Source organism: Plecotus auritus, assembly GCF_963455305.1.
Source record: "Plecotus auritus genome assembly, chromosome: 4".
Lineage (NCBI taxonomy): Eukaryota > Metazoa > Chordata > Mammalia > Chiroptera > Vespertilionidae > Plecotus > Plecotus auritus.
Window position 1 is genome coordinate 174,168,451 of NC_137775.1, and position 25,839 is coordinate 174,194,289.

At 38.3% G+C, this 25,839-nt stretch overlaps 1 protein-coding gene across 1 annotated transcript; it reads right to left on the reverse strand.

The window, feature by feature from the left end:
- Window positions 1-6,770: 6,770 nt before the first annotated feature.
- AGR3 (anterior gradient 3, protein disulphide isomerase family member) lies at window positions 6,771-24,769 on the reverse strand. The gene is made up of 8 exons (XM_080667161.1): window positions 24,730-24,769; window positions 21,581-21,716; window positions 16,462-16,525; window positions 11,070-11,122; window positions 10,485-10,561; window positions 10,193-10,256; window positions 9,731-9,814; window positions 6,771-8,217 (listed from the first exon to the last, which is right to left on the reverse strand). The coding sequence occupies exons 2-8, from the start codon at window positions 21,684-21,686 to the stop codon at window positions 8,168-8,170; spliced, it is 498 nt and encodes a 165-aa protein (XP_080523287.1). The 5' UTR covers window positions 21,687-21,716; window positions 24,730-24,769; the 3' UTR covers window positions 6,771-8,167.
- Between the last annotated feature and the right edge of the window lie 1,070 nt (window positions 24,770-25,839).

Sequence of the window (25,839 nt, forward strand, 5' to 3'; positions counted from 1 at the left end):
ACACGGGAGGTGAATCTGTAGTGGAGCGTTGTTCCTTGAAGCAGTGTCATTGCTTCTTCAAGCAGCCCTCTAGAGGACAAACATTGCAGGATGCTCATCACACCCTATGGAGTGTCTCCCTGAAGGGCTCTCCTCTGCGATCCTTCTTCTTTGGGAAGATTCTAATACAAAATGAAGACAGAAAGATGACTACTTATTATATTTTAGAGTATGAAAGTTTTGAAACAAATGAGCAAGGAATTTTAATGAAGGTTTTAGACTGGCATTAACATGTATGAACCAAGAAACATGACTGTCTCAGACCCCTGGGGTGATTTGTACAGGTTATTTGTCAAATCTAGTCATGAAAGCAATCAAGCTACCCCTGTTCTGTTGGGGCACATGGATTTACTCTGCCGTTTTTGTTAGGATACCAGAGAGTTATTTGATTAGTGTATATCAAATTCTTCAGCACCGCTTAGGATTAATACAATTAGAAGAGAGTGACTTCAAAGTGGTACCAGAGGCAGATTTTTAGGTAAACAGGTGGTTTTAAGAGGTCGTTGAAAGAACACATTATTGTAAGTATCTGGAAACTCTAAAACTTTGACATCTCTACCTTTCCATCTTCAACATGGAAATATAGGTGACAATATTGATCACGAGTATCTTATGGGAGACAGCAAAAGTTGCTAACGTAGGGATTTGCCTAGGGAGGAAGAGGCGTTGGTAGTGAGTACTGTCAAGATGACACTGTGTAACTCGGGGAGAGATTTTAGGAACATGGAAAAGTACAGTGTCTTCTTAAAAATTGACCTCTGGGAACAGCGCATTACACGATAAAGTGAGAAGAATGGGTCAAGATGACAATGTGTAACCTGGGGAGAGATTTTAAGAACATGCCAAAGGTACAGTGTCTTCTTTAAAATTGTCCTCTGGGTACAGTGCATAACATGATAGAGTAAGAAGAACAGGTCATTTAGATCAGGAATTTTTAATGAGGGGGTGTGTTGAGAATATTGGAATTACACTATCCTGTCCCTCCTCTCCCAAGATTCTCAAGTTGAGCATCAAAGTTACCCTAAGTCACCCAAAGCCAATGGAACCTTGTCCTTTCGTCTGTTGGGGGTGGAGGCTCAAAGCTGAGAATGGCAGCAGTGTCTACAATTTTTCTATAAAATGTTACTTGAAATCAATGAGAACTGTTCTTTTTAAAAGGATATACTGTACTTCTTATAAAGGATGTGCTCTGAATATTTTCAGTTGTTGCACATTAGTTTTGGTTAAATCTTAGGGGTTTGACAACCTGCAACTCTAAAGCATAATATTATGGTAGTGAAGTGGCTGACTTGGAATTTGAGTACTGGCTCGCTAATTAGCTGTGACCTGTTTTGTTTTTTTTTTAAGTTATGGAACACCTTCAGGACTCAACTCACGCATTAGTGAAATGAGAACAACAGTGTTGCACATTTGTGATGGGGCATTAATGAGATAATCCATGCAAGGACCTCAGCACAGTGACCAGAACATAGAAAGCGTTCAACTTATGTTTGCTTTAATAATAACTAAAAGCACCAAATGGAAGAATTAGCTCTTTCTCGGGGAACGACTTTTGCTTTTGAATGAAGAACCACAGCATTGGCTTTAGGTATTTCATAAACCCGACTAAATGAACTTATTTTATAAAACTCTCTGAGGACTGAAATAACATGTAATTGGGCAGAAATTTGTTTGGAGGGTAGAACTGGAACCTGACAAACTTACTGTGAGAGTGATTCTTCCGTTCTAGCAGGGCTTCTTTTAAAGTGTGTGATGGGAAGTGTTGGTGCTCCCTTACCCCTGGAAAGCATGCACATTGGGGAAGGGAGGGAAAAGCATCTGCTTTGGTTTACCAGAGCGGTCATAACAGAATACCACACACGGGGAGACTTAACAACAGAAGTTTATTGGCCCATAGTTCCAGAGGCTAGAAATCTCAGATCAAGGTGACGCCAAGACTGGTTCCTTCTGGGGCTGTGAGGGAGAATCTGTTCCATACCTCTCACCAACCTTCTGGGGGTTCCATGGCTTCTGTTGCCCGGCCCAGATCTCTGCCTTCATCTTCGTAAGATGTTCTCTCTGAGTGCAAGTCTCTGTGTCTAAGTTCCCTCTTTTCATGAGGAAACCAGTCGTATCAGATCAGGGATCCATCTTACTCTGATATGACTTCATCTTAACATAATTAATTCTGTCTTTGACGACTCTATTTCCAAACAGGGTCATATTCTGAGGTGCTGGGGGTGTAGGACGTAGGCCTATGAATATTGGGGGGGGGGGGGGGCGCATAAAATTTAAATTGTAAATTTAAAGTGTCTTGTCCTGGAAATAATGCTAATACACTTCCATAATTTACAGTAATTGATTTGAAAAAAATCCAGTTGCATGGTTACAAAGTTGTAGACAGTGGATTTGTTTCATCTGTTATGAAATGATGTTTACAAACTAGAATTCTTAGTTAATCACTGAAAACACCAGGGGAGTTACACATCTAATGGCATCCGACTGTGGATGCTTGCTCAAAATTCACAGTTTGTTCAGTATGCTCGTGTGTGTGTGTGTGTGTGTGTGTGTGTGTGTGTGTGTGTGTGAGAGAGAGAGAGAGAGAGAGAGAGAGAGAGAGAGAGAGAGAGAGAGAGAATGAGAGACAGAACTTTCAAGGGCTTTCCATTTAGTGAAAAAGACAGACATTGTATAAGAAACATATTTTTAAAATCCTCACCCGAGGATATTTTTTCCCATTGATTTTTAGAGAGAGTGGAAGGGAGAGGGAGACACAGAGAGAAATATCAATGTGAGAGAGAGACACATCTATTGGTTGCCTCCTGTACACGCCTCGGCAGGCAGCATGGATTGTACCTACAACCGAGGTACATGCCCTTGACCAGAATCAAACCCAAGACCCTTCAGTCCATGGGCAGAGGCTCTAACCACTGAGAAAACCAGCTAGGACAAGAAAAAATTCTTTAAAAAAAATGGGAAAAAAGCTTATCTTTTACTCAGCAAGGATGTTTGTGAATATACAGACTGTGTATTACATACCATTTTAAGTGCAATGTGTTTTAAAGATTACTACTGTAAACTCACAAGCAAATCTGTATAAAACTTTATAGGCTGTAAATCAGTATGTTAAAAGGTAAGTTTGTCTGAGCTTGGCACAATATCTTTTTAAGCCTAATTGAAACTTTTGAAAGACTACCAAGAAAACCCTGCCTACTTTTGTATTTTGGAATTAACCCAGTCAACAAGAATTCGATGAGCCCCTGCATCAAGCCTTATTCTCGGTTTCATTGTACTGACTTCTCCATGGTGGGATACATCCTTGTAGCATCCAAGATTCACAGGTGCTGCAAATGTGTGAAGCCTCATAACCCTACTAGAAGGTTGGGCCATCTCTCCGCTGCTCCCACATCATCCTGTTACATTACATAATACGGAGTAATTTCCATCATTATAGATATTATCCCTAACCTATGAATGTTGCAGGGAAACAACATTGCCTATTTTGACCTAGTTCATCTTTTGGTCCACAATACGAAACACAGTGTCTTGTGAAGAGTAGAAATGAAATGTTTGAATAGTTGGGAAATATTAAATGCTATAAAATAAGTATTTCTTCAAACTCAGAAATTGAGAGATTGAATTGAAATATAAAAGAAATGCTGCTATTTTAGGCAAAAAAATAAGGGGAAAGAGAATGAGGAGGAGAAGGAGGAACATCTAGTACAGTAATTCTAACGGAGGGTTGCTGTGGTTAGCAAATGAAAGTACAGGCCTCCCAGTTAAATTTGAATTTCACATAAACGAATACATTTTTAGTATAAGTGGGTCCTAATATTGCACAGTATATACTTATATTAAAACATTTTTGTTTATCTCCAATTTATTTTTTTATTTTTTATTTTTTATTTTTTTTATTATTTTTTTAAAATAAATCTTTATTCAGATTATTACAATTATTTCTCCTTTTTCCCCCCATAGCTCCCCTCCACCCCTTTCCCACCCCACCTTCTGCCCTTACCTCCCCCCCACTGTCCTCATCCAAAGGTGTATGATTTTTGTCCATTCTCTTCATGAACCCCCCATACCCCTTTCCCCCTGAGAATTATCAGTCCACTCCCTTTCTATGCCCCTGATTCTATTATATTCACCAGATTATTCTGCTCCTCAGGTTTTTAATTCACTTGATTTTTAGGTTCGCTTGTTGATAGATATGTATTTGTTGTTCATAATTTTTCTCTTTACTTTTTTCTTCTTCCTCTTCTTTAAGAATACCTTTCAGCATTTCATATAATACTGGTTTGGTGGTGATGAACTCCTTCAGCTTTTTCTTATCTGTGAAGCTCTTTATCTGCCCTTCAATTCTGAATGATAGCTTTGCTGGGTAGAGTAATCTTGGTTGTAGGTTCTTGCTTTTCATCACATTGAAAATTTCTTGCCACTCCCGTCTGGCCTGCATAGTTTCTGTTGAGAAGTCAGCTGACAGTCGTATGGGTGCTCCCTTGTAGGTAATTAACTGTTTTTCTCTTGCTGCTTTTAATATTCTCTCTTTGTCTTTTGCTCTTGGCATTTTAATTATGATGTGTCTTGGTGTGGTCCTCTTTGGATTCCTTTTGTTTGGGGTTCTGTGGGCTTCCTGGACTTGTAAGTCTATTTCTTTCACCAGGTGGGGGAAGTTTTCGGTCATTATTTCTTCAAATAGGTTTTCAGTATCTTGCTCTCTCTCTTCTTCTGGCACCCCCATAATTCTGATGTTGGTACGCTTGAAGTTGTCCCAGAGTCTTCTTACATTATCTTCAACTTTTTGGATTTTTTTTTTTGCTTTTTGCTTTTTCGGTTGAGTGTTTTTTGCTTCTTTGTATTTCACTTCTTTGACTTGGTTCTTGTGTTCCTCTATTCTTTTTCTGGGTCTCTGTATAATATTTTTTATTTCAGTCAGTGTATGTTTAATTTCTAGTTGGTCCTTTTTCATATCTTCGAGGGTCTCGTTATATTTATCGGCCTTTTCTAGGATATTCTTAAAAAGTCTTATAACGGTGGTTTTGAATTCTATATCCAGTCGTTTGTTTTCCTCCATTTCTTTCGTTTGTGATCTGATTCTTTGACGCCTCATTTTCACTGCTTCCCTGAGTTGGTAAGGTAGATATTTGTGCTAGGTTTCCAATATGGCCCAGTGAGTCTGCTTCCCCAGTTAACCTGAGGTGGACACTCTTGGTACACCCCTTTGTGGACTGTGTGTACAGCCTTGTTGTAATTAAGTCTTTATTGTTGTTGGTATCACTGGGAAGAATTGACCTCCGGGTCAGTTGGCTGTAAGGATCAGCTGTGTCTATGCTGGGAGAAGCCCGGTGCTGGAGACAGCCCTATAGGATTAGACTTGCCAAACTGCAATAGCCTCTGTGCTCAGCTTGGATGGGGTGGAGCCTCAGTCTTGGCTTCCTGTCAGCCCCGCCCCTGCGCGCACGTGCGCTTTCAGTCCTCCGCCTTCCCCAGCTCGAGTCTCCGCCTGAGAGTCCAGACTCCCCCCACAAGAGCGTGGGTCCCCAGGGGCTCGCCTGGAACCGGGGTTCACTGCAGTCAGAACTGGGGCACAGTGCCGTCAGGAGCCTCTGACTCCCCTCCACCAGGGAAAGCCCGCGGCAACCTCTGCAGCCCTTGTGCGCACCGGCGCAGGCGCGCTTTCAGTCCTCCGCCTTCCCCGGCTCACGAGTCTCCGCCCGAGAGTCCAGACTCCCCCCACAAGAGCGTGGGTCCCCAGGGGCTCGCCTGGAACTGGGGTTCAGTGCAGTCAGAACTGGGGTTCAGTGCGGTCGGAGGCTTCCTTCCCCCTTCCGCCAGAGAAAGTCAGCCAGGCTCTCAGCTGCCCTTCCTCTCTGCGCACACAAAGCCCCTTTGCCGTACCTCCAATTCTCTGTGAGCTTTTCTCCTTCCTTCTAGTTGTAGAATTTTCACTCAGCCTGCTTTCCTGTGGTTCTGGATGGTGTCCGTTCTGTCTTTTAGTTGTAGTTTTGAAATTGTTGTGCTAGGCAGCAGTTTAGGTGTTTACCTATGCCGCCATCTTGGTTTCTCCTGTTTATCTCCAATTTAAATCGCACTGATATCCTTTATTGACTATTCTAATCTTTTTTTGGATCTGTAACTTTTTTGACTGCTATATCTCTTTAAAATTCAAATGAGAGCTCTGAACACTCCTATGCACAGAGATGTGCATGCTATTTCAGGTAGTTGATGTTAGTAATTTAATTCTTAACACCGATGCACTGGAAAAGGAATAAATAATTTTTGGAGGTTACAAGGCTAAGAGAAGTGGAAATCATACAGGGTGCGGCAAAAGTAGGTTTATACCTGTGAGTATATGAAACACAGTTTATTCTTGTCTTATTATTTATTAGTGTATTTTTTTCCATATGAACAACTGTAAAACAACTTTTGCCCCACCCTGTATATATATCCTAAAGACAGTTCTACATTTCGAAGTTAGGGGTAACCTCAGAATTGATAAAATCTAAACCACTAATTTCATAAAGTGAAGAAATTATATAGAAATATCAAGTAGGATATAGAGTTAATTGTTAAGGGAGGATAGAGAACAAAACTGAATTGGTTACAAGATTATACTGACTAATGTAACTAACCAAATAATTGTGGTGTATATGTATATTAAATATTAGCCTATATGATTATATCCACAACTAAATTGTACACAATAACATATAATCATATGTATATTTAAATACAAAGGCACATACATTTTTGTGATAAGAATAAATTTATCATTCAGTAACATTTTTACACTAATTGAGGAAAAACAGTGAACATTTTATTTTACTTATTAGTTCTTAAAGGAGCAACTGACCTTTTCTTACTTCATAGCAAATGACCACTGACATTTTATGCTTCTGCATTACTAATGCAACAATGGACTCAGCTATATTACTTTAGTCATCATACTTTAAATCATTAAGTTAGAGAATGCCAATGCACTTGGATGTCTTAGCATTCATTAAAAAAATCAACTTTCAGACTTTGATCTAAAATTTAAAAACTTAAATAAAAGATATTTAATATTCTTTCCACATGGATATCTAGCACTGATATCTAGTTATTGGTCAGGTAACCTCATATCCAAATAAGTCAGATACTAAGTCTGCTTAAAATGAATGGAATAGTGATAAAATAAAACCTGGAAAATTTTTTTTCTCTGAATCATGAAACATTGGAATTAATAAAAAATCTATATCATAGACATTGTATTTTTACACATCTATCTCATATTAAAGTGCACTTTTATATCTCAAAATAATTAAAATTATTTCAATGCAATCAAATCCTATGGGTTGGAAAAATTTCGGTCTATCTCAAACATTCTCTCACTTCTGAGAATTACTCCCAGCAGATTCTGGGAAGTTTTTCCATTAAAAAATTAGGAATTTAAAGGAATAGAAGACATGGTACTGATCCTCCAGAGCTTCCTGTGAAGAATTGAATTGGCAGTTGTGTGTTTGATAATTTCAGAAGGGATGTAACCCTCTCCTGCTAGTTACCTGGAAAACATTTTCAGTCTTCTAGAGGCAGTTACACTTTTCTTAAAATTATTAAAAGTACTGGTATTAAATATCCACCCAATAATTAAGGAAAACACATCGTTAAAATTTTTAAGTATATTTTTAATTTATTACAATTAATTTTTAAATTTAAGGTAAGAAAAGAAGTAAATGGTTAACTCTGAAATATGCTGTTAAAAGTTCAAATAGCAAGTGTCTCCATTTGCTCTGGCAGCATGCCCAGTACTTATGATTTATACCGGCAGGTTCAGTACAGCGGAGGAGCAGAATTAAGATTAGATTACATGGTGGAGGGATAGGGAGGTGAGGAAGTAAAGACAACCAGTGATGTAGGTATCTCTTCTGGAGGCCCTTTCTCTACCCTAATCTCACTCCCAGTTCGTGGCAAGCTTCCTTTGCTACTGATGCAGACAGAAGTCAAGCTTCTACTACATTATTATGCTCAGGTTTTGACCTTTATTGAAATATAACTTTAGCTTCATAATAATATTTCAAACACATTGAAAATCTAAATGGTAACATTACAGAGTCCATATAGTTGCACATTTAGTATTAGTAAGTTCACCAGAAGGTCTCGAGGTAATCTCTTATAACTCTGATTGAATAAGTTTCAATGCTTTCTTCATGTTTTCTATCACTGAAATAAAAACATATTATTCTGTTAGTAAATGAAAGTACCAGATATTATATTCATTTAACCCCTGAAATCTAAAATTGGCCCATTTAAATTAATGGCTGTGAAAACATGGGAATTTATTTACAACATTAAAGAATATTATGCTTTCATGTATCTCATTTGAACTCCTGACATCCAATATAGTTCATTTTCTCATATCTCACACACACACATACACACACACACACACACACACACACACTATGCTAAAGGTGTATATTTATATTTAGGGATTATACCATTCAGATAGGGTCAATCAACTTTATGTTAAAATAAACAGTTTTATAAGAGGTTTTGAGGGGGTGCCTATTTTTTAAATTCATCATTTTTTATCTGCATCATTGGATTTGACATGCACAGTGTCTTATCCTATTTAAATAAAAGTGTCTGATTGTCCGGTCGGCTGTTCAACCAATCAAAGCATAATATACTAATGATATGCTAAGGCTGCTCAACCGCTCGCTATGACGTGCACTGACCACCAGGGGGCAGACGCCCCGACCAGTAGGTTAGCTTGCTGCTGGGGTCCTGCTGATTGGGACTGAACGAGATGGGCCAGACACACCTTGGAGCCCTCCGCGGGCCCTTCCCACCTGGCCAACCTCCCATGTCCTTCCCCAGCCCTGATTGTGTACTGGGGGGTCTCTCATCCTGGCCTGCACCTTCTCTCGCAATCCGGGACCCTTCGGGAGATGTCGGAGAGCCGGTTTCGGCCTGATCCTGCAGGCCAGGCCAAGGGACCCCCCACTGGTGCACAACTTCGTGCACTGGGCCTCTAGTTAAACGTAATTGACAATGAATGTTGTAAAAATTAGATTAAAATCCCAAAACAGACAGCATCTCCTTGCTTACAGGCATTAAAAGGAGAGAAAAAGATTTAATTATTACCACTTTGAGGAAATCATATATGATTGCTGATACCCACAGAATGAACTGGCTTTCTTAAAGTTTAATTTTAATGTATATTCTATTCTTTTTAGCGGTCTCCAAATTAGTGATTGTAGAAATAATTACACATCCTTGTTAAAAAAGAGATTCTGAGGTGCCTAGAAATTCCGATTTTGATGGGAGATAAGGGTTTGCATTGTTTAAAATACATATTTTTTATTGGTTTCAGAGAGGAAGGGAGAAGGAGAGAAGATAGAAACGTCAATGATGAGAGAGAATCACTGATTGGCTGCCTCCTGCATGCCCCCACTGTGGATCAAGCCCACAATCCAAGCATGTGCCCTGATTGGGAATTGAACCAAACCATGACCTCCTGGTTCATAGGTTGTCCCTTAACCTGCTGGTCTGAGCCATGCTGGTTGTGCAAGGATTTGCATTTTTAAACACGACTGCCACCATCTAACTCAGTATTCTGATTTGTTGATAGTACTGTTTGTGGGTAAGCACTGATGTAGGGCATCACTGACCTTTCTAACAGTCAGGTGTCAGCTAGTACCACTGTTCAAGATAATGTGTGAATGCTTACATATTGGTAAATCCTGTGGTTCATATGTATACAGTCTATTAGAGTATCTTCCAGTTATATCAGCTCTGACTGTTAAAGAAGGATCTGCGAAGAAAAAATAATTCACTAATGCATTATCTAAATGTTTTAAAAATCATTCTTGCCTCTTAATCTAAAACAAATAAATGTTAAACAAATTGATGATGAGTTAACATGAATTTTTCCATTTTAGTGTGTCATAGTTTTCTGTCAATACAGTTTGGGGAACTTTACTGAAAGTATATTGGGCTATTGGTTTAATAGCATCATTAGTTTTAAAAAATATTTAAATTTATACATTAGAGATGCAGTGAATTTCAATTATAGAGCTAACAAGAGCTATTATTTACTGGGTTAGACATGACTTCCTTTGAACTAGCATTTAAAAATAAATAAGAATGCTATTGATTTTGTAAACCTGATGGAATGAGATTATACACATACCCACAAACATGATCCTAGGCACATATTGGCCATCTGGTGATAAATTTTTATCTGTGGTCTCATGCTAGGAAGAAAAGAAAAAATAATTGGTATCAGATTGCATTGTTTTTGAAAATATTTTATGTGAACAAGGTTTTCATTAAATTGTATATTTTAGCCTTTTCAAGTTCATATAATCTTTAATATCTACCAATTTTTATACCTCTTTTTGTCTTAAAAATAGATTTTAAAAAAGGGATTTAAGCTTTCCATTGAATTGTGATAAGAAGAAAACATTGTAGAGGCCAAGTACCATGAGATTCAGCATGATGAAATTATTCTGAGCCATTTCTTGTATTTCTTCATTTTGGGCAAACACTTTTTTGAGTGCTGTTGGGGATAACATAATGAACGCCAGTCAGCTTTAAGGATAAAGACACCTTCAATATAAATAACATAGCAAAGTCAAACTAGTATTTTCTATTTGTTTGTATTTATATATTGGCTGTAAACAGTTCATTAGCCTCTGGCCACTTTGTCTCTCACTGAGAAGCAACGATGGACAGAGTCTGCCAGTGAAGATATCAGAGTATAATCCAATTAATGAAGCCACAAATTTTATAATTTCAGGTAACACATTAGTGCAAACAGCAAGTTTTTCCACTCCCCCCCCCCTTTTTTGGTGGGAAGATGAGGGAAATAAAACTCTAAAGAACATATAAATATATCCAACAGATTGCTAACAATCATTGTAGTCTTTAAGCACTGAGTAAAATGGTGATATAGCAGTTGTCTTTTTTTTAAATGGGATTTTCTGAGTGCTGTCTTAACAATTTTTACCAGGTCACTTTTTCTAGTTCTCTTGGAAATATAATACGATCTAAGGCGCTGAAATTACCTTGGCAGTATTGACAATCCTCCAAGTGATGAATGACCATCAATGGCTTGTTACTAAACAGAAAGAGTGTGGAGTTGAGTCAGGTGACTAACTCTGAGTCAGAATGAACATTGAAATTAGATTTAAAGTTTTCACACTTTCAACAAGATTTAGAGTAAAAATCTGATTGACACAGCATAGCAATGTAGTCTGCAGTAGTGTTACCCAGTACATGGCCCCAGAACTTCAGCATCACCAGGTAGCTCAATATAAGTGGAAATTCTCCCTCCCAGGCCCACTCAGGATCTCTGGGGTGGGGTCCAGGAATCTGTAGCTTAAGCTCACCAGCAGATTGCTCTGCACACTGTAGTAGTTATAAGGGTAAAAATCAATTCTGTCTCCAGATATGAGAGGATGTAATAAATAAGATATTAATTTCCAATGAACATCTGGTGTAAGAGTTCAGGAGAGTCAAAGTTTTTATTTCAGTTTTTGTGTGTTTTCTTTTTTTTAGTTTTTGCAAAAATGCTATTAATATTGAACTATTTTCACATCCTGTTATTCTTGTAACAACTTACAGTATACAAACAATCTCAGTGAGAGTTCTCTCTCTTGACATTTTTCAGTTTCATTTTGGTTTTAACTCTCTGAGAAAAAGTTTTTGTGGTAGCTAGTTGACTTTCCTGCTTGTTAGAGTTAGAAAGAAATTAGAATATTAAATATTATGAAGGAGAAAGGAATTATGATTTAGATATATAGGATGTTTTTAAAATGTTTTTTTAATTTTGAGAGGATACTAGGTACAAAAAGAGATAGACCCTAATGTATGTGCATTAAACCTAAATCTTTTAAAAAACAACAGAGATAATCATGTGAAATACCTGCCATTGAATAACCCTATTTTTAACTTTAGTCTCAAAAGTGTTAAATAGCAAACTTTGAATTATTATGTTATTTAATCCTCAAACTTGAACTATAAGTATATTTTAGTTCAGAAAAAATCCTATAACTACCTTTAAGATTTATGACATGGATATAAAGCTAGCTTTTGCCAACTGCAAACTTATTGGTGAAAAAGCAGACTAGAAATCCAATTAATCAAATATTATTCCTGCTTTTTAAGAAAACTAACCCTTAGAATATTTATTGACAGTTTTTTAGAAGCAAGTATAGAACTTGATCCTCATAAGCATCAAGTGGTAATCTCTCTACTAGATAACTCTTGGTCTGGTTGAGCCTAGGTAGGTATAGGTGTCCTGACACAGAACGGTTTAGTGGCCTGAGTCATTCTAATTTCTTCCCAGCACCTGCTCAGCAGGTGGCAACTGGGACAGATAATATAGGGAAAGACATTGACATAACTCTTGGAAAACTAATTTTTGCATCAGACTTCTGGGCAATTGGAGTCCAAAGAAAAATTTATCAAGACCATAGAAATTTCAGTGTTAACGGTTCAGCTATGAATAGGTTGTTTAGGCATTCAAAACAAGACACTCTTTCATTTCAGGAAAAGCAGAGCAGTAATTCCGGCAGACACTGAAGTAGGAATAGTCTAAAAAAAGGGCTCTTTTCGGCAAAGAGACAAATTATATATATTTGAGGTTCTGCAGGCTGTGGAGTCTTATTTGCAGCTCTCCAACTCTGCCATTATTGAACAAAATCAGCCATGGACAATAATGTAACAAAATGAGTGTGGCTGTATTACAGTAAACCTTAATTTATGGATCCTTAAATTTGAGTATAATGTAACTATCATGTGTCCAAAATACTAGTTTTCTTTCTCTCTCTCTTTCCTTCCTTCCTTCCTTCCTTCCTTCCTTCCTTCCTTCCTTCCTTCCTTCCTTCCTTCCTTCCTTCCTCCCTCCCTCCCTCCCTCCCTCCCTCCCTCCCTCCCTCTCTCCCTCTCTCTCTCTCTCTCTCTCTCTCTCCCTCCCCTCCTCCTCCCTCCCTCCCTCCCTTCCTTTCTTCCAATAAATAAAACCTTATTTTTTTTTAAAAAAATATCTTTATCAATTTCAGAGAGGAAAGGAGAGGGAGAGAGATAGAAACATCAATGATGAGAATTATTGATCTGTTGCCTCCTGCATGCCCCAACTGGGGATCGAGCCTGCAACCCGGGTGTGTGCCCTGACCAAGAATCAAACTGCGATGCTCAACCAATGAGCAACACTGGCCAGGCTAAATACTAGTTTTCTTTGGTTAAAACTTTTTTTTAAAATGTAGAAATAATTGTTAGTTCACAGATCAAAAAAAAATAGGTGGTCCCTGGTCTAACAATCTCACGACTAGCCCGCCAGAATGAGAAACGAGTTGAGAGAAAGAGTAAACATTTCTGAATGCTATACTTCCAAGATTCTCTAAAACCAGAGTCTACCAAGCCCAGTTTATCAGCATCATTTGGAGAATGATCTTTTAAAATTCTACATTTTTTTTCTTTTAAAATGGGTTACAAATTCAAATAGTTTAAAATCCAAAAGGTTAAAAGGTAAAAATTTTTCCTCCCACTCCTGCCTTCCAGAAGTAAACAATGTTACCATTTCTTATGTGTCCTTCCATGTACCTGAATACGTGTATGTGTGTGTACATGTATGTGTCCATGCTTATGAATATGAATAAGCATATGTATATTTATGTACATGCATATATTTCTGTAAATGTATATGTTTATGCAAATGAATATGTCAATATTGAATGAGTAGAGTATGTTCATATGCATGCCCATGTGTATGTGTATGTATATATCCCTTTCTTTAAAAAAAAAAGTACAAATACTAGTGCACTATACACATGTTTTTGCATTTTGCTTTTTTATCATAATGGTTCCTCCCGCATAGCATTCCCTGTGCTTCAGGATATGGATATTCTTTAATTAGTCCATTGAAGATAGATATTTAAATTGCTTCCAATTTTTTTGTGTTTAGATTATCTCCAAACAAAAACACTGCATTGGTGATGTTATTTAAGATTTTACAGATAGGTAGGTAAATGTCCAGAAGTTGAATTTCTAGGTCAAAGAGTATGTGCATTTATAATTTGATACAGTATCTGCTTTCCATAGAAGGACTAGGGTGAGGCAAGAAAGGCCTGTAGGGTGCAAAGGTTAAGTGTTTTATTTCGGCTTCCAAGGAGCCTCTCTTAACTCACCCTTCTATCAGCCCTTCCCTACTCCAAGAATTTAAAGAATTAGTATTTTGCAATAGTATCTCCCAGTACCTTAGTAGCTTCATTTTTATAATGAACTAGAGGCCCAGCGCACGAAATCATGCGGGTAGGGTCCCTAGGCCTAGCCTGCAGTCAGGGCCATCTTCTGCCTGTTCGCCAGTCCCCAGCTTCCGTCAGCGCCACAAGCCCCTGTAGCAGCGGCAGCGGCAGCGGCGGTGGCTGCGCCCATGTGAGCGGCCCCGAGCAGGCAGCGCATTCCATCAGTGGCCAGCCTGGTGCACATGCATGGAGGTGAAGTTGCTGGTGCCTGCTTTTCTGCCAGCCTGAGCCCCCGAGCAGCCAGGGATGAGCTAGGGATCCCAATGGCCTGACAGCCTTTCACCACCCACCCTGGTTCCCCCATTCAGCATCACTGATCTGTCAGAGCCTGCGGGCCAGGGGGACGGACCAAGAGGTCAGCCGTTCTGCCAGCTTGCCAGTCCCCAGTCCCACCCTGCCACCACCCACCCGCTTCCCCGTGGTTCCTCATTCGCCTGTGGGCAGGGGTGGCGGGGGGGAAAGGTGGAGGAAGGGAGGGACTGAGAAGTGGTCAATGCACCTCTTGGCGACTGGTCCAGTGGTCGTTCCAATCATTATGCTTATGGTCCCTGGCCTTTTATTATATAGGATCTTTGTAATTTATTATGATGAAATTTGAGCTATGAATCCAAATTGATTTATTTTTCCCAGATGACTACTAACTTCTCTCTAACATTAACTTATTTTACATATTTTATCTCCCCTACCTTGATTTAAAAGTCTAGTTTATTGTGTAAACATTTTTCTGTATTATCCAGTTTTATTTTTATAATCTTGATTTATTTACCAATATTATATTTTTTTATTATAACGTTGCTAAATGTTTCATATCAATTAAGGACTAATGTGGTGAGTATAGACATCCTTGTCTTATTCAGATTTCAGTCGGACACTTCTTTTTAAAAAAAAATTAATTAAATTTTTTGGGTGATGTTGGTTAATAATATTATATATAGGTTTCAGGGATGCAATTCTATAATATATCATCTGTGTATTGTATATTTGTTTTTCCAGTAAGCATGATGTGGATTTTTTGCTAGGTTGAATATTTCCTTGTTAGGATAAATGAAAATAAATTAATATTGTTAAATAATCTTTCTAAAAAATTCAAACCTGGAGTTTGCATTCTATTAAATGCTTTTCAGCATTTATGGAGATAAGAGATACTTATATGATTTGTCTCCTTATAAATATTAAATATTATTTAATAGATTTCTTAATCTTGAATCTTCCTGGTATTCTCAGACTACATCTCACTTAATCAGCATGTATTTAAATGTTCTGCTGGCTACTCTTTGCTAATATGTTGTTTGTTATATTCCTTTTTTGGAAATGATTATTTTGTAGACTTCTTTATTTTGCAATATTTTGTTCAGTGTTGAGATAGCCTTTTACTTAATTCTAATTTGGAATCTTTCCTTCTTTTAAAAAGAGTATTAGAATAGAATGTTCTTCAGATATTTGATGAATTCCCAGGGTGCTTTTAAAAAATACAAGTTTCTCGGCTCCATCCCCAAAGATTTAGTAAGTCTGTAAGGATAAAAATCATGTCACTCTTGGTCACTGAGCATAGAACAGTGCCTGGCACATAGCTGTGGCCACTCAGTACATATTTGACTGATTGATCATGAATATGGATCTTAAAGAAAATTATCTGAATTGTTCTGATCAGACAGTCTGGGAACTGCTATTCTAAACCAGTTAAAAGCTTGTATAGTGCCTACTGACGGATATTGTACTTTTATGTAACTTATATTTAAAAGCTTGCTTGGCCAATTAAGAAATTAATACAGCCCTGGCCAGTGTGGCTAAGTAGGTTGGGTATTGTCCCCAGCACCACAAGGTTGCTAGTTCAATTCCTGGTTAGGGCACATGCCCAGGTTGTGGGCTTAGTCTCTGGTAGGGGGTGTGCAGGAGGTAGTCGATCAACATTTTGCTCTTGCATAAATGTTTCTCTCTCTCCCTCCCTCTCTAAAAATCAATAAAAATATTTTTTAAAAAAGAAATTAATTTAGAGCTTTTGTTTGTAGAAAACATTCTAATGGCAACTCTTAGTTGGATGATAGTAGAGCAAATGCGTGTGATATCTTTTCAAAAGCTAACTTGCAAGGTTTTGGCTCTTCTGTGAGAGGTATCTATATGGTCTGTCAAAATTAACTGAGAAGTGTTTTACCTTTTTTGAATATGGAAGAGACCTTCTTCATAAGTCTGTACCCAAGTGATGTCGTCTCCCCATCCTAGAATAGAAGAGAAATCAATGCATTAATTCAGGACCACAGAGGAGCTCTGAAGCAGGCATGTGACAAGCGGATATCTATCTACAGATACTTACTAGTAAGCTACCAAGCAGTTGCCTGATATATGGTATAGAGGATATCTATATTTATATATAAAAGCCTAAGTGACCGTTATGACAGAATGACCGGAACGACTGGTTGACCAGTTGCTATGATGCACACTGACCACCAGGGGGATTATGCTCAATGCAGGAGCTGCCCCCTGGTGGTCAGTGTGCTCCCACAGCCAAATTCCAGCAGCTGGCCAACCGCCCGCGGTCCCTCCCCCCTGGCCAGCCAACCTCTCGCAGTTTGCCCCCCTACCCATGCACAAATTCGTGCACTGGGCCTCTAGTGTAATTATAATTAGATATGAAGAGGTGGTATCCTTCCAGATCATAGGGCTGAGATTTTGTGATTGTGTTTCAACCCTCAAGGTCCATGGCCTTGAACCCAGTAAGTGCTCAATAAATGCTATTATTAGTGATGATTGAAAGGACATCTCTGGACTGTGCAAAACCTCTGGGTTCAGAATCAACAGCAGGAAATAACAGTTAATTTTTGTACACTTTGTAAGTCTAGTAGGAATACCTTTGGTCCATACCATATAGTGCCCTTGTATTTTGAGTGCCAAGAAATGCTGACCCCTTCTTGTGAAAATGGAAAAAGGAATTCCAAATTTTTGCTTTGAATTTTGATTCGGAAAAAATTCTGGTGTTTCATGGTTGAGACACACAATAAAACACAGGTGTTCTGGAAGCATTCAGAAGAATGAAGGCTAGAGAAACAGAAAGCAATGAATAGAGAGAGACCCACTAGCTTTTAAAAAAGTGATACAGGTAGTTGGGAATGTGTATTAGAGATTAAAGAATAAGATCATTGAGGAGAAGAACGCACAAAAAACATTCAGAAATACTACAGGGTATTTTCAGGAAGAGTCTTGGTTTATGGATAAGAAAGATTGAATCAATTTGAAAATAGAAGTATGTCTAGGCTAATTTAGACCCAGATTTTCTTGTATGTTTCCCATGTTGTCATCAGACTGCAGTTTCTGACTTTGATACCATGGCTACAAGGTGGCTAAAAATTATGAATCAGAATTATAAAATAAGATAAACACATTTCCATGATTTTTGCTTGTTGGTTTGTTTTTGCTTTGTTTGCTTTTTGGTAACAACTGTATTAAAATGTAATTCACATGCAAATACAATTTATCCATTGAAAATGCACTTTTTTTTGTATCTACACAAAGTTGTGCAACCATCACCATAATCAATTCTAGAACATTTTCATAGCTTCAAATAAAACCCCTGTACCCTTTAGCTATCACCCTCTCATCCCTCCTTCTCCCCCAGCCCTAAAAAATACCTACTCTACTTTATGTCTCTATACATTTCTTATTCTAGATATTTCATATAAATAGAATCATAAAATATGTAGTCTTGTGACTGGATGCTTTTACTTAATATAATGTTTTCAAGGTTCATCTGTGTTGTGTCATGTATTATCACTTTTTATACGGCCAAATATTATTCCATTGTATGGATATACCCCATTTTATTTATCCATTCATCAGTCGATGGGCACTGAGGTTGTTTCTACTTTTTGCCTTTTATGAATAATGCTGCTGTGAACATTAGTATACAAGCTTTTGTGTGAATATATTTTTATCTTGGGCTATTTACTTAGGAATAGAATTGCTGGGTCACATGGTATCTACATTTAATCAGTTGAAGAACTGTCAGATTCTTATTCTAATGATTGCACTATTTTGTACTCTCACTAGTAATGTTATTGGTTTGTTTTTGCCTGATTTTAGTAACTTAACATTGGAAGACATACTATGTTGGTTTAATATCCCTTCTATCTGTAATAATCCTGAGTTTCTTTACAGCTTTGCTCAAACCTATGTAGTAACTTCACACCATATTTTGCACTAAATAAGAGTTATTCAGAAACAACCAGTGAGACTTGGATCCTATTTCATTTTTCTATTCTGTGGTAAATATCAGTCAATGATGGAATTTCAGCAATGGGAGGAATTACTGTTCTCTGCTCCTGTTCAATTTAGTCCCACAAACACTAGAGGAATATCTGCTGTAGTCTTACTCCTCTAGCACTGGGTGTGTAAAGGTGAGATAGCGTAATCCCTGCTCTCAAGAAATTCACTGTAGAGGAGCCATATTGCATTATAATTATTGGTTATACACTTTGTCTCACAATCACAATAGGCCAAAGGTGATACTGAGCTTGACCTCTCTTCAATGTCTCGGTTCATTACTATAATTCTATTTCTAGATATGTCTGATTGTCTTCTGAGATTTTTATTTAATCATACAATATATACTTACTAGATGCCCGGTGCACAAATTCGTGCATGGGTGGAGTCCCTTGTGGTGGCCTGTGAGGATCGGGTCGAAACCCACAGTCCAACGCCACCTGCACCTCCTACCTGCTGCTCCCGCTCATCCCGGCCCACTGCGTGTGCCGTGGTCTCGATCTGGAGAGGCTCGGGCTGCCGTAGTAGCACTCACCAGTCATGAGCCCTGTGTCTGGTGCCCTCCCAAAGGGAGTTGCCTGTGGTATCGGGCTGAAACCGGCTCTCCGACATCCCTGAGAAGTCCTGGATTGTGAGAGGGCACAGGCCAGGCCAAGGGACCCCACTGGTACACGATTGGGGCCAGGGAGGGACTGCAATAGGGCTCCAGGACGTGTCTGGCCCCATCTTGCTCAGTCCCGATTGGCCAGACCCCAGCAGCAAGCTAACCTACCAGTCAGAGTGTCTGCTTCCTGGTGGTCAGTGCACGTCATAGCGAGTGGTTGAGTGGCCTTAGCATATCATTAGCATATTACGTTTTGATTGGTTGGACAGTCGACCAGATGACCAGACACTTAGCATATTAGGCTTTTATTATATAGGATTGAGTACCTACTATATGCCAGCCACTGAGCTGGGTGTTAGGTGCTGGGCAATTCTTTTGACTCAAAAGGAAGTTAGTATTTTTGGGTCACTGTTGCTTTTTTTCTTGAAATTTCTGTTACATTTTTCCAATAATCTCCCCTCTTCTTCCTAACACACTCTCTATTTAATTGTTTGGTGTTGCCCCCTTCTCTAAGGGGCTCCATGTACAACTCTGTACACTGTATCCAAACTCTTCCCTCTTATCCCTACTTTTCATCCTCATTTATTCTGAGCCTCATTCTCTCAATTGTTTCCTATGTGCTGACAGATGCTAAAAGGCTTAACCAAATGTAAACCAGTTCTTAATAATGGAATTCACAGCTGATATCTGTCATCTTCCTATTAAAGTAGTGTTTAAATAACTAAATTAGCAGACCTATCAAGTTGTTTAAAATTTACCATGCATGTTGAGTATATTTCTCATGAAATTCACCAATTTTTAAAAAATCTTCACCTGAGAATATATATATATATATATATATATATATATATATATATATATATATATTTTTTTTTTTTTTTTTTTTTTTTTTTTTCTTGAGAGAGAGAGAGAGAGAGAGAGAGAGAGACATCAATGGGCTGCCTCAGACCTGGGATCAAACCCACAATGTAGGTATGTGCCCTGATGGGGAGTTGAACCCACAACCTTTTGGTATATGGGATGACATTCTAACTAACTGAGCCACACAGCCAGGGCCACCAAACATTTTTAATAGCTGTTTGAAAATGGTTACCCAGAATGTTGGTGCTTTATGGTACAGTTGTTTAACTTAATCCTGGAGGGTGTGTAGGGGCAATGATAAGTTTAGTATTCCACTCCAAAACTACTGAGCTCATTGCTTTATAACTCTTGTGTTTATACAGAGCGATTCATGATAAATTATACTTAGGAAAATATTTCCTTCTTTTAATTTACTTCCTTTTCAAAACTTGCTAATCTTTTTGGTTTATAGTTTTTGTGGTTTTGAACTAAAGTAGAATGAAATAACTTGGCTGAACTTTGATGGGTAATTGGCTAGTGCTAATACATCTGTTAAGAAATGACAAACTTGGAAAGTCAATATTTTAAAATTTGAAATTATGTTGTAATCGGTCTCCATTTGTTTGCTCCATTCATATACTATTCCAAGTAGTGGTTAAGTGTTTTGAGATTTGTACTACTATTTTTAAATTAGCTATATGGAGACAAATGATTTTCCTCCCATTTTTGTTACCTGGAAATGTAGGAGCTGATTTTGAGATTTTTCTCTATAAACTGTTTCTTTACAGATGAAGATATATTTGTTTTTTTAGGTCAAAGGAAAGTACTAAGTACAAAATAGAAATGTTTTCTAAACATGTAGCCAATGATAGTCCTGGATTATGATGTCAAAAACCACTGCAGTTGTTTTTTTGGAGTCAATATAGCAAACATTTTCAGAGGATGGGATAAAATATAACTTTCTGGGGATTCTGGTATAAAATCATTCCAAATTATTATTTTTGCATGAATAGAAGACAGGGAATTGGAGCAGATTTTGAGAGATCTTAATTCCCTTTAAGATATCATTATGACACATCAATTATTATTTCCTAGGACTCTGGTTACCAAAGTTACAGGCCACCAAACCAATTCGTCACGATTTCTATAAACACTATAGCAAATTATTATTGGTTTTCAGTTGCTTTGATTCACTCTTTTTTTTTACTTAAAAATATATGTTTTTAGTGACTTTAGAGACAGAGGAAGGGAGATGGAGAAAAACATCAATTGGCTGTCTCTTGCACAGCCCCTACTGGGGATTGAGCTGGCAACTCAAGCCCTACCCGGAAACTGGTGGCCTCTTGGTGTGTGGGTCAATGCTCAACCAACTGAGACACAACGACTAGGGCTGGTTCAGTCTTTAAAACCAACTGGTCTTTTCTGGGTTTTGTTTTTGCCTACTTTAATATGGTAAACAATGAAATATTCTAGTTAACTGAGTTTGCTTTAAATGTAGAATATGGGTAAGAGACTAGGAATTTGAAAACCATCCCAATGGCTGAATTTAGAGAATAAAATGAGGTTCTAGTACCTCTTGAGAGTGTCTGAGGAGGCCTCTTCTCTTTTTTGATGGCAATGGCAAGGTTGGAAGAAACTGCGACCAGGAAGAGGCAGAGGGCCAAAGCCGAGTGTAACATCACGTGTTCTCGAGAATCCGTCAGAAGAAGCTAGGTGGTAGAAAATAATGTTCAGAATCTAGTAGGTTACTTCAAGCAGTCATTTAAGAATCAGACAGCTTGCTCTGCTTGTGTGAGTTGACATGGTGCAACCTCCCAGAACTTTCATTCACTTGCTATTTATAAAATATTTTTAAAATGATATCAACTCAATAATGGCCCCTTGGTGAAAAGCCACATTCTGGGCATGCTGGGAACAGTGCAATGACGTTGAAAGAAAATTGGATTGGGGCACTCAAAGCTCACATCTGACTGTGTTTTAGTGCTCATAGCACTGCAGTGAAGCTCATATAAGATCAGGTTTATTAAAGGCCTTTCAACTCTAAAGTGCAGGCAAAGGTGACTTTTGGCATGCATGCATTTTCCTTTGATTCTTCTTGATCTCTGTGCCAAGATAAGATTAGGCATGAACACTATTGCTTACAATTGAGTTCAGAGGGAAAAATAGAATATGGAGATTCTTGTTTTTCAAGTCTTCTATAGTCATTCATCATTTTCATTCTTCCATCAGTGACTCAGCCTTTTGCCCTTCAGCTTACAAACCAGCTCTTTTAGCAATCAAGTTTATTGTCACATTGCTATAAATTAAATATATGTGTAAAGAAGAACAGGCTTGCAGCATCTATAGTTATCCCTTGGTGAGCTAAAATTCAAATGGATTTTTAAGTCAATGTACTATCCCTTATACTCTGCACGTTAAGATATAATCAAAAGTCTAGAGTTGGATCTGAGCCGGACTTCAACCACTTGATAAATATCTTACATGATATGTTTAATGCTTGTTAGATGTACAGTTACAGCATTTGTAGCATAGAAAACCCATGTGAAAAGTAGTTAACATGTGCAGTTTTGAAATCACTGCAAAATATAAAATAAATGTACAGACATCTTTCATGTTTATTTAAAACTAGAGGCCCAGTGCATGGAATTTGTACACTTGGGGGGGTTGTCCCTCAGCCCGGCCTTCACCCTCTCGCAGTCTGGGACCCCTCAGGGGATGTCTGACTGACGACGGCTTAGGCCTGGGGAGTTGGCCTAAGCTGGCAGTCAGACATCCTTAGTGCTGCTGTGGAGGCGGGAGAGGCTCCTGCCACCGCCGCTGCGCTCGCCAACTGTGAGCCCGGCTTCTGGCTGAGCAGCACTCCCCCCTGTGGGAGCGCACTAACCACCAGGGGGAAGCTCCTGTGTTGAGCATCTGCCCCCTGGTGGTCAGTGCGCATCATAGCGACCGGTCATTCCGCCGTTTGGTCAGTTTGCATATTAGCCTTCTATTATATAGATTCCTTCAGAGCATTTTTTCCTGTGGACTTACATTATTTAATAGTGAATTCCCTACCAAAATAAGAGAACGACCATTTTGCGATTCTGCACAAACATGAATATTGCTATATGTAACTGTATTAGGCATTGTGGTAAATTGAAAGATTAATAAGACAAATGCACCTTAAAATAGCTTACTGTTTGACAGTGTTCAAAGGTTCATTATATATTATAGCAATCATAGTCATGGAGAGAACAATTTGGTGGTGGGAAGTTTATAGATTCTAGGGTTCTATAGATGCTTTCTTATTCCTCTCATCTAGTATATTTTCCTTGTCAGTGGTCTCTCCCTGCAGTGCCCCTCTGTTTAAACCATTTCCCTTCCTAATCTACAATGAACTCATTTTTAAATTTCTTTGTGCTTAATTATTAAAAAAAAAACCCTGTTAAAAAAGAACCATGGTGCCCGATAAGAATGACAAGTCAGGTTCTTTAAGTTATTAATACCATAAAGCATTCAGAATGCCTTCTTGTACCTTAAGGACTGGTCATCTTATACCTTAAAGACTGAAACAGAGGAAAGATAGATTTTAGTAGGGGAAAGAGGCAGCTGAATTTGGACCACAGAGTCCAAGGTGGAGAGGGTAGTCTCAATTTTCTCTGAAAATTGCAGCAGAGAAATTGAAGCAACCATCTAGGGCAGGGTCTTAAGCTTAATCCAGTGACCTCTCAAAAAGTCTATGATTGAGTTACAGGAGGCTCAAAACACCCTGAAATTCTACGTAAAATTTTATGGGCCTCATCTCATATTCCTGGGGAAGATGCCTGAAGATCTGCCTGAAGATTCTCCCAAGGGTCTTGGATAGAAAGCAGAGTTAGGGAAGCTAATCTGAAGAAAGCATCAGGAAAGGTTCTCTGTGGTAGAGACAGATAAGTAGGTGAACTCTATATTGAAACAGAGAAAGTGTAACTTCATGCCTTCCTGACTGAGAGCTGCCAAGTTTATAGTAGAATGGGAATCACACTTTTCTTTTCAAAATTCCAGTTATTATGTATTACTGTTAAAGACAGTTCTTAAAAAATCAAAATATTGAATTTTTGTTTTACATTCTCTGATAAAAGAATATAAAATAGATATTAAATATATTCTATTATAAAGCTGATCAATTTATATGTTTTTATTTTCGGACGAACATGTTTTCCTTGGGAAAACAGAATGCTGACTACTGAGGGTTCCCTAAGGCCAGGTGCCAGGTTAAGCTGCTCGGGGAACCAATGCCAGTGCCATGGTGACAGCCTTACAGCAGCCTACAGCAGTGCACTCTGGAGGCAATAACCTGATGTCTACAATTAGATGTTACAGACATCGGCCAGTGAGCATCTCATGACACTCATATTTTACTTTTCCAAAGTAAATTAACATAAACCATTTACTTAGATGTCATATAAAATTTCTATTTTAAAAATAAAACAACATGTAAAAGAAAACAGGGAAAAACAAGTGTTACTTGTAGCGTACTTTTTGAAGGATCATTTTTGGCCAATGCTAGTTTATTACATCATTAATATAGAAAATAAAAGCATGAAGCCAGCAAAGGAAATCCAGTGCTTTAAAAGAAAAATATACAATTTCATGGAACGTTCCCTACCCTTTACTGAAGACCTCACGTTGGACTAGCAATACATGGAATACTTAGCAGAGCTTGACCACTGATTAAATAATCGGGAAACTTTGCTTGCTTACCTGAACTAGCCAGTGCTCTCGCTGGAAGTGTATTCTGGATGTTTCTGGTTAAAAATGGGCGTGGATTTATAGACCTAGACAAGCACACACACCCACACCCCTGACCTGCAGCCCCACCTGCATGGAAACAAGAGCACATTCACCTGCAAACTTACAAAAATAGGCTTGTCTAAAGAACCCTGGACTTCTCTCCTGTTCTCATGCTCCTCACGCTAAAAACACTTCTCTTGTTCTCTAAATTCAGATTGAGTGTCCTTCTAAAATGAGGCCAGATACAACCTTGGGGATTTTTTTTTTCTCTTCTACCTTTTACTTCCCAAGGTAACTTAATGTTTGGCTGGAGTTCAACACCAGAAAAAAACTCGGGGGAGAAGAAAGGAACTGGTCTGAATGCAGGAACTGTGTGTATACACCATTGTTCTCAATGAAAGTTCAGCGAGGCTTGCAGATTAGATATAAAGCAAACAGAAATTCCTAAGGGTTACTCTGTTGACAGGAATGCAATTAACAGCTAAAGCAACCAGGTCCTTTTCAACCGAGAGAGAAAAGAAAACACTGTTTTAAAATTCAACATTTTTATAATTTGATTACTTTTTACAGTCTTTTTAGAAAACCCTTTACCTTACTATGCAAAAAAAAAAAAAAAAAAGGAAAACAGGCAATTAGATAAGTGTGATTATATTTATCTAATAGTTAGATTTAACATTTTTAAATAATCTGTAATTATGGTCCAACATCTTCCAAGTATAGAGTTGTGTCAAAACAAAAAGTAAAATTCTCTTTTCCCTTCAGTACTAAGTTTCCTTGGGCACCCCATCCAACACACACACACACACACTCACACACACACTCACACACACACACACACACACACACACACACACACACACACACACACACCTCACGTTCCACTTCGCCAAGTTAATCCCTGTTAAAATGATCTAGGGTAGGGTTACCAAATCTGCCCCATCTGTTTTTGGACAACGCAGGAGCTAGGAATTGTTTTTACATTTTTAAGTGGTTGGGGTGGGGGGAATCAAAGGAAGAACCATTTTCTGTGACATGTGAAAATTACATGGAATTGAAGTGTCAGTGTCCATAGTGGAGATT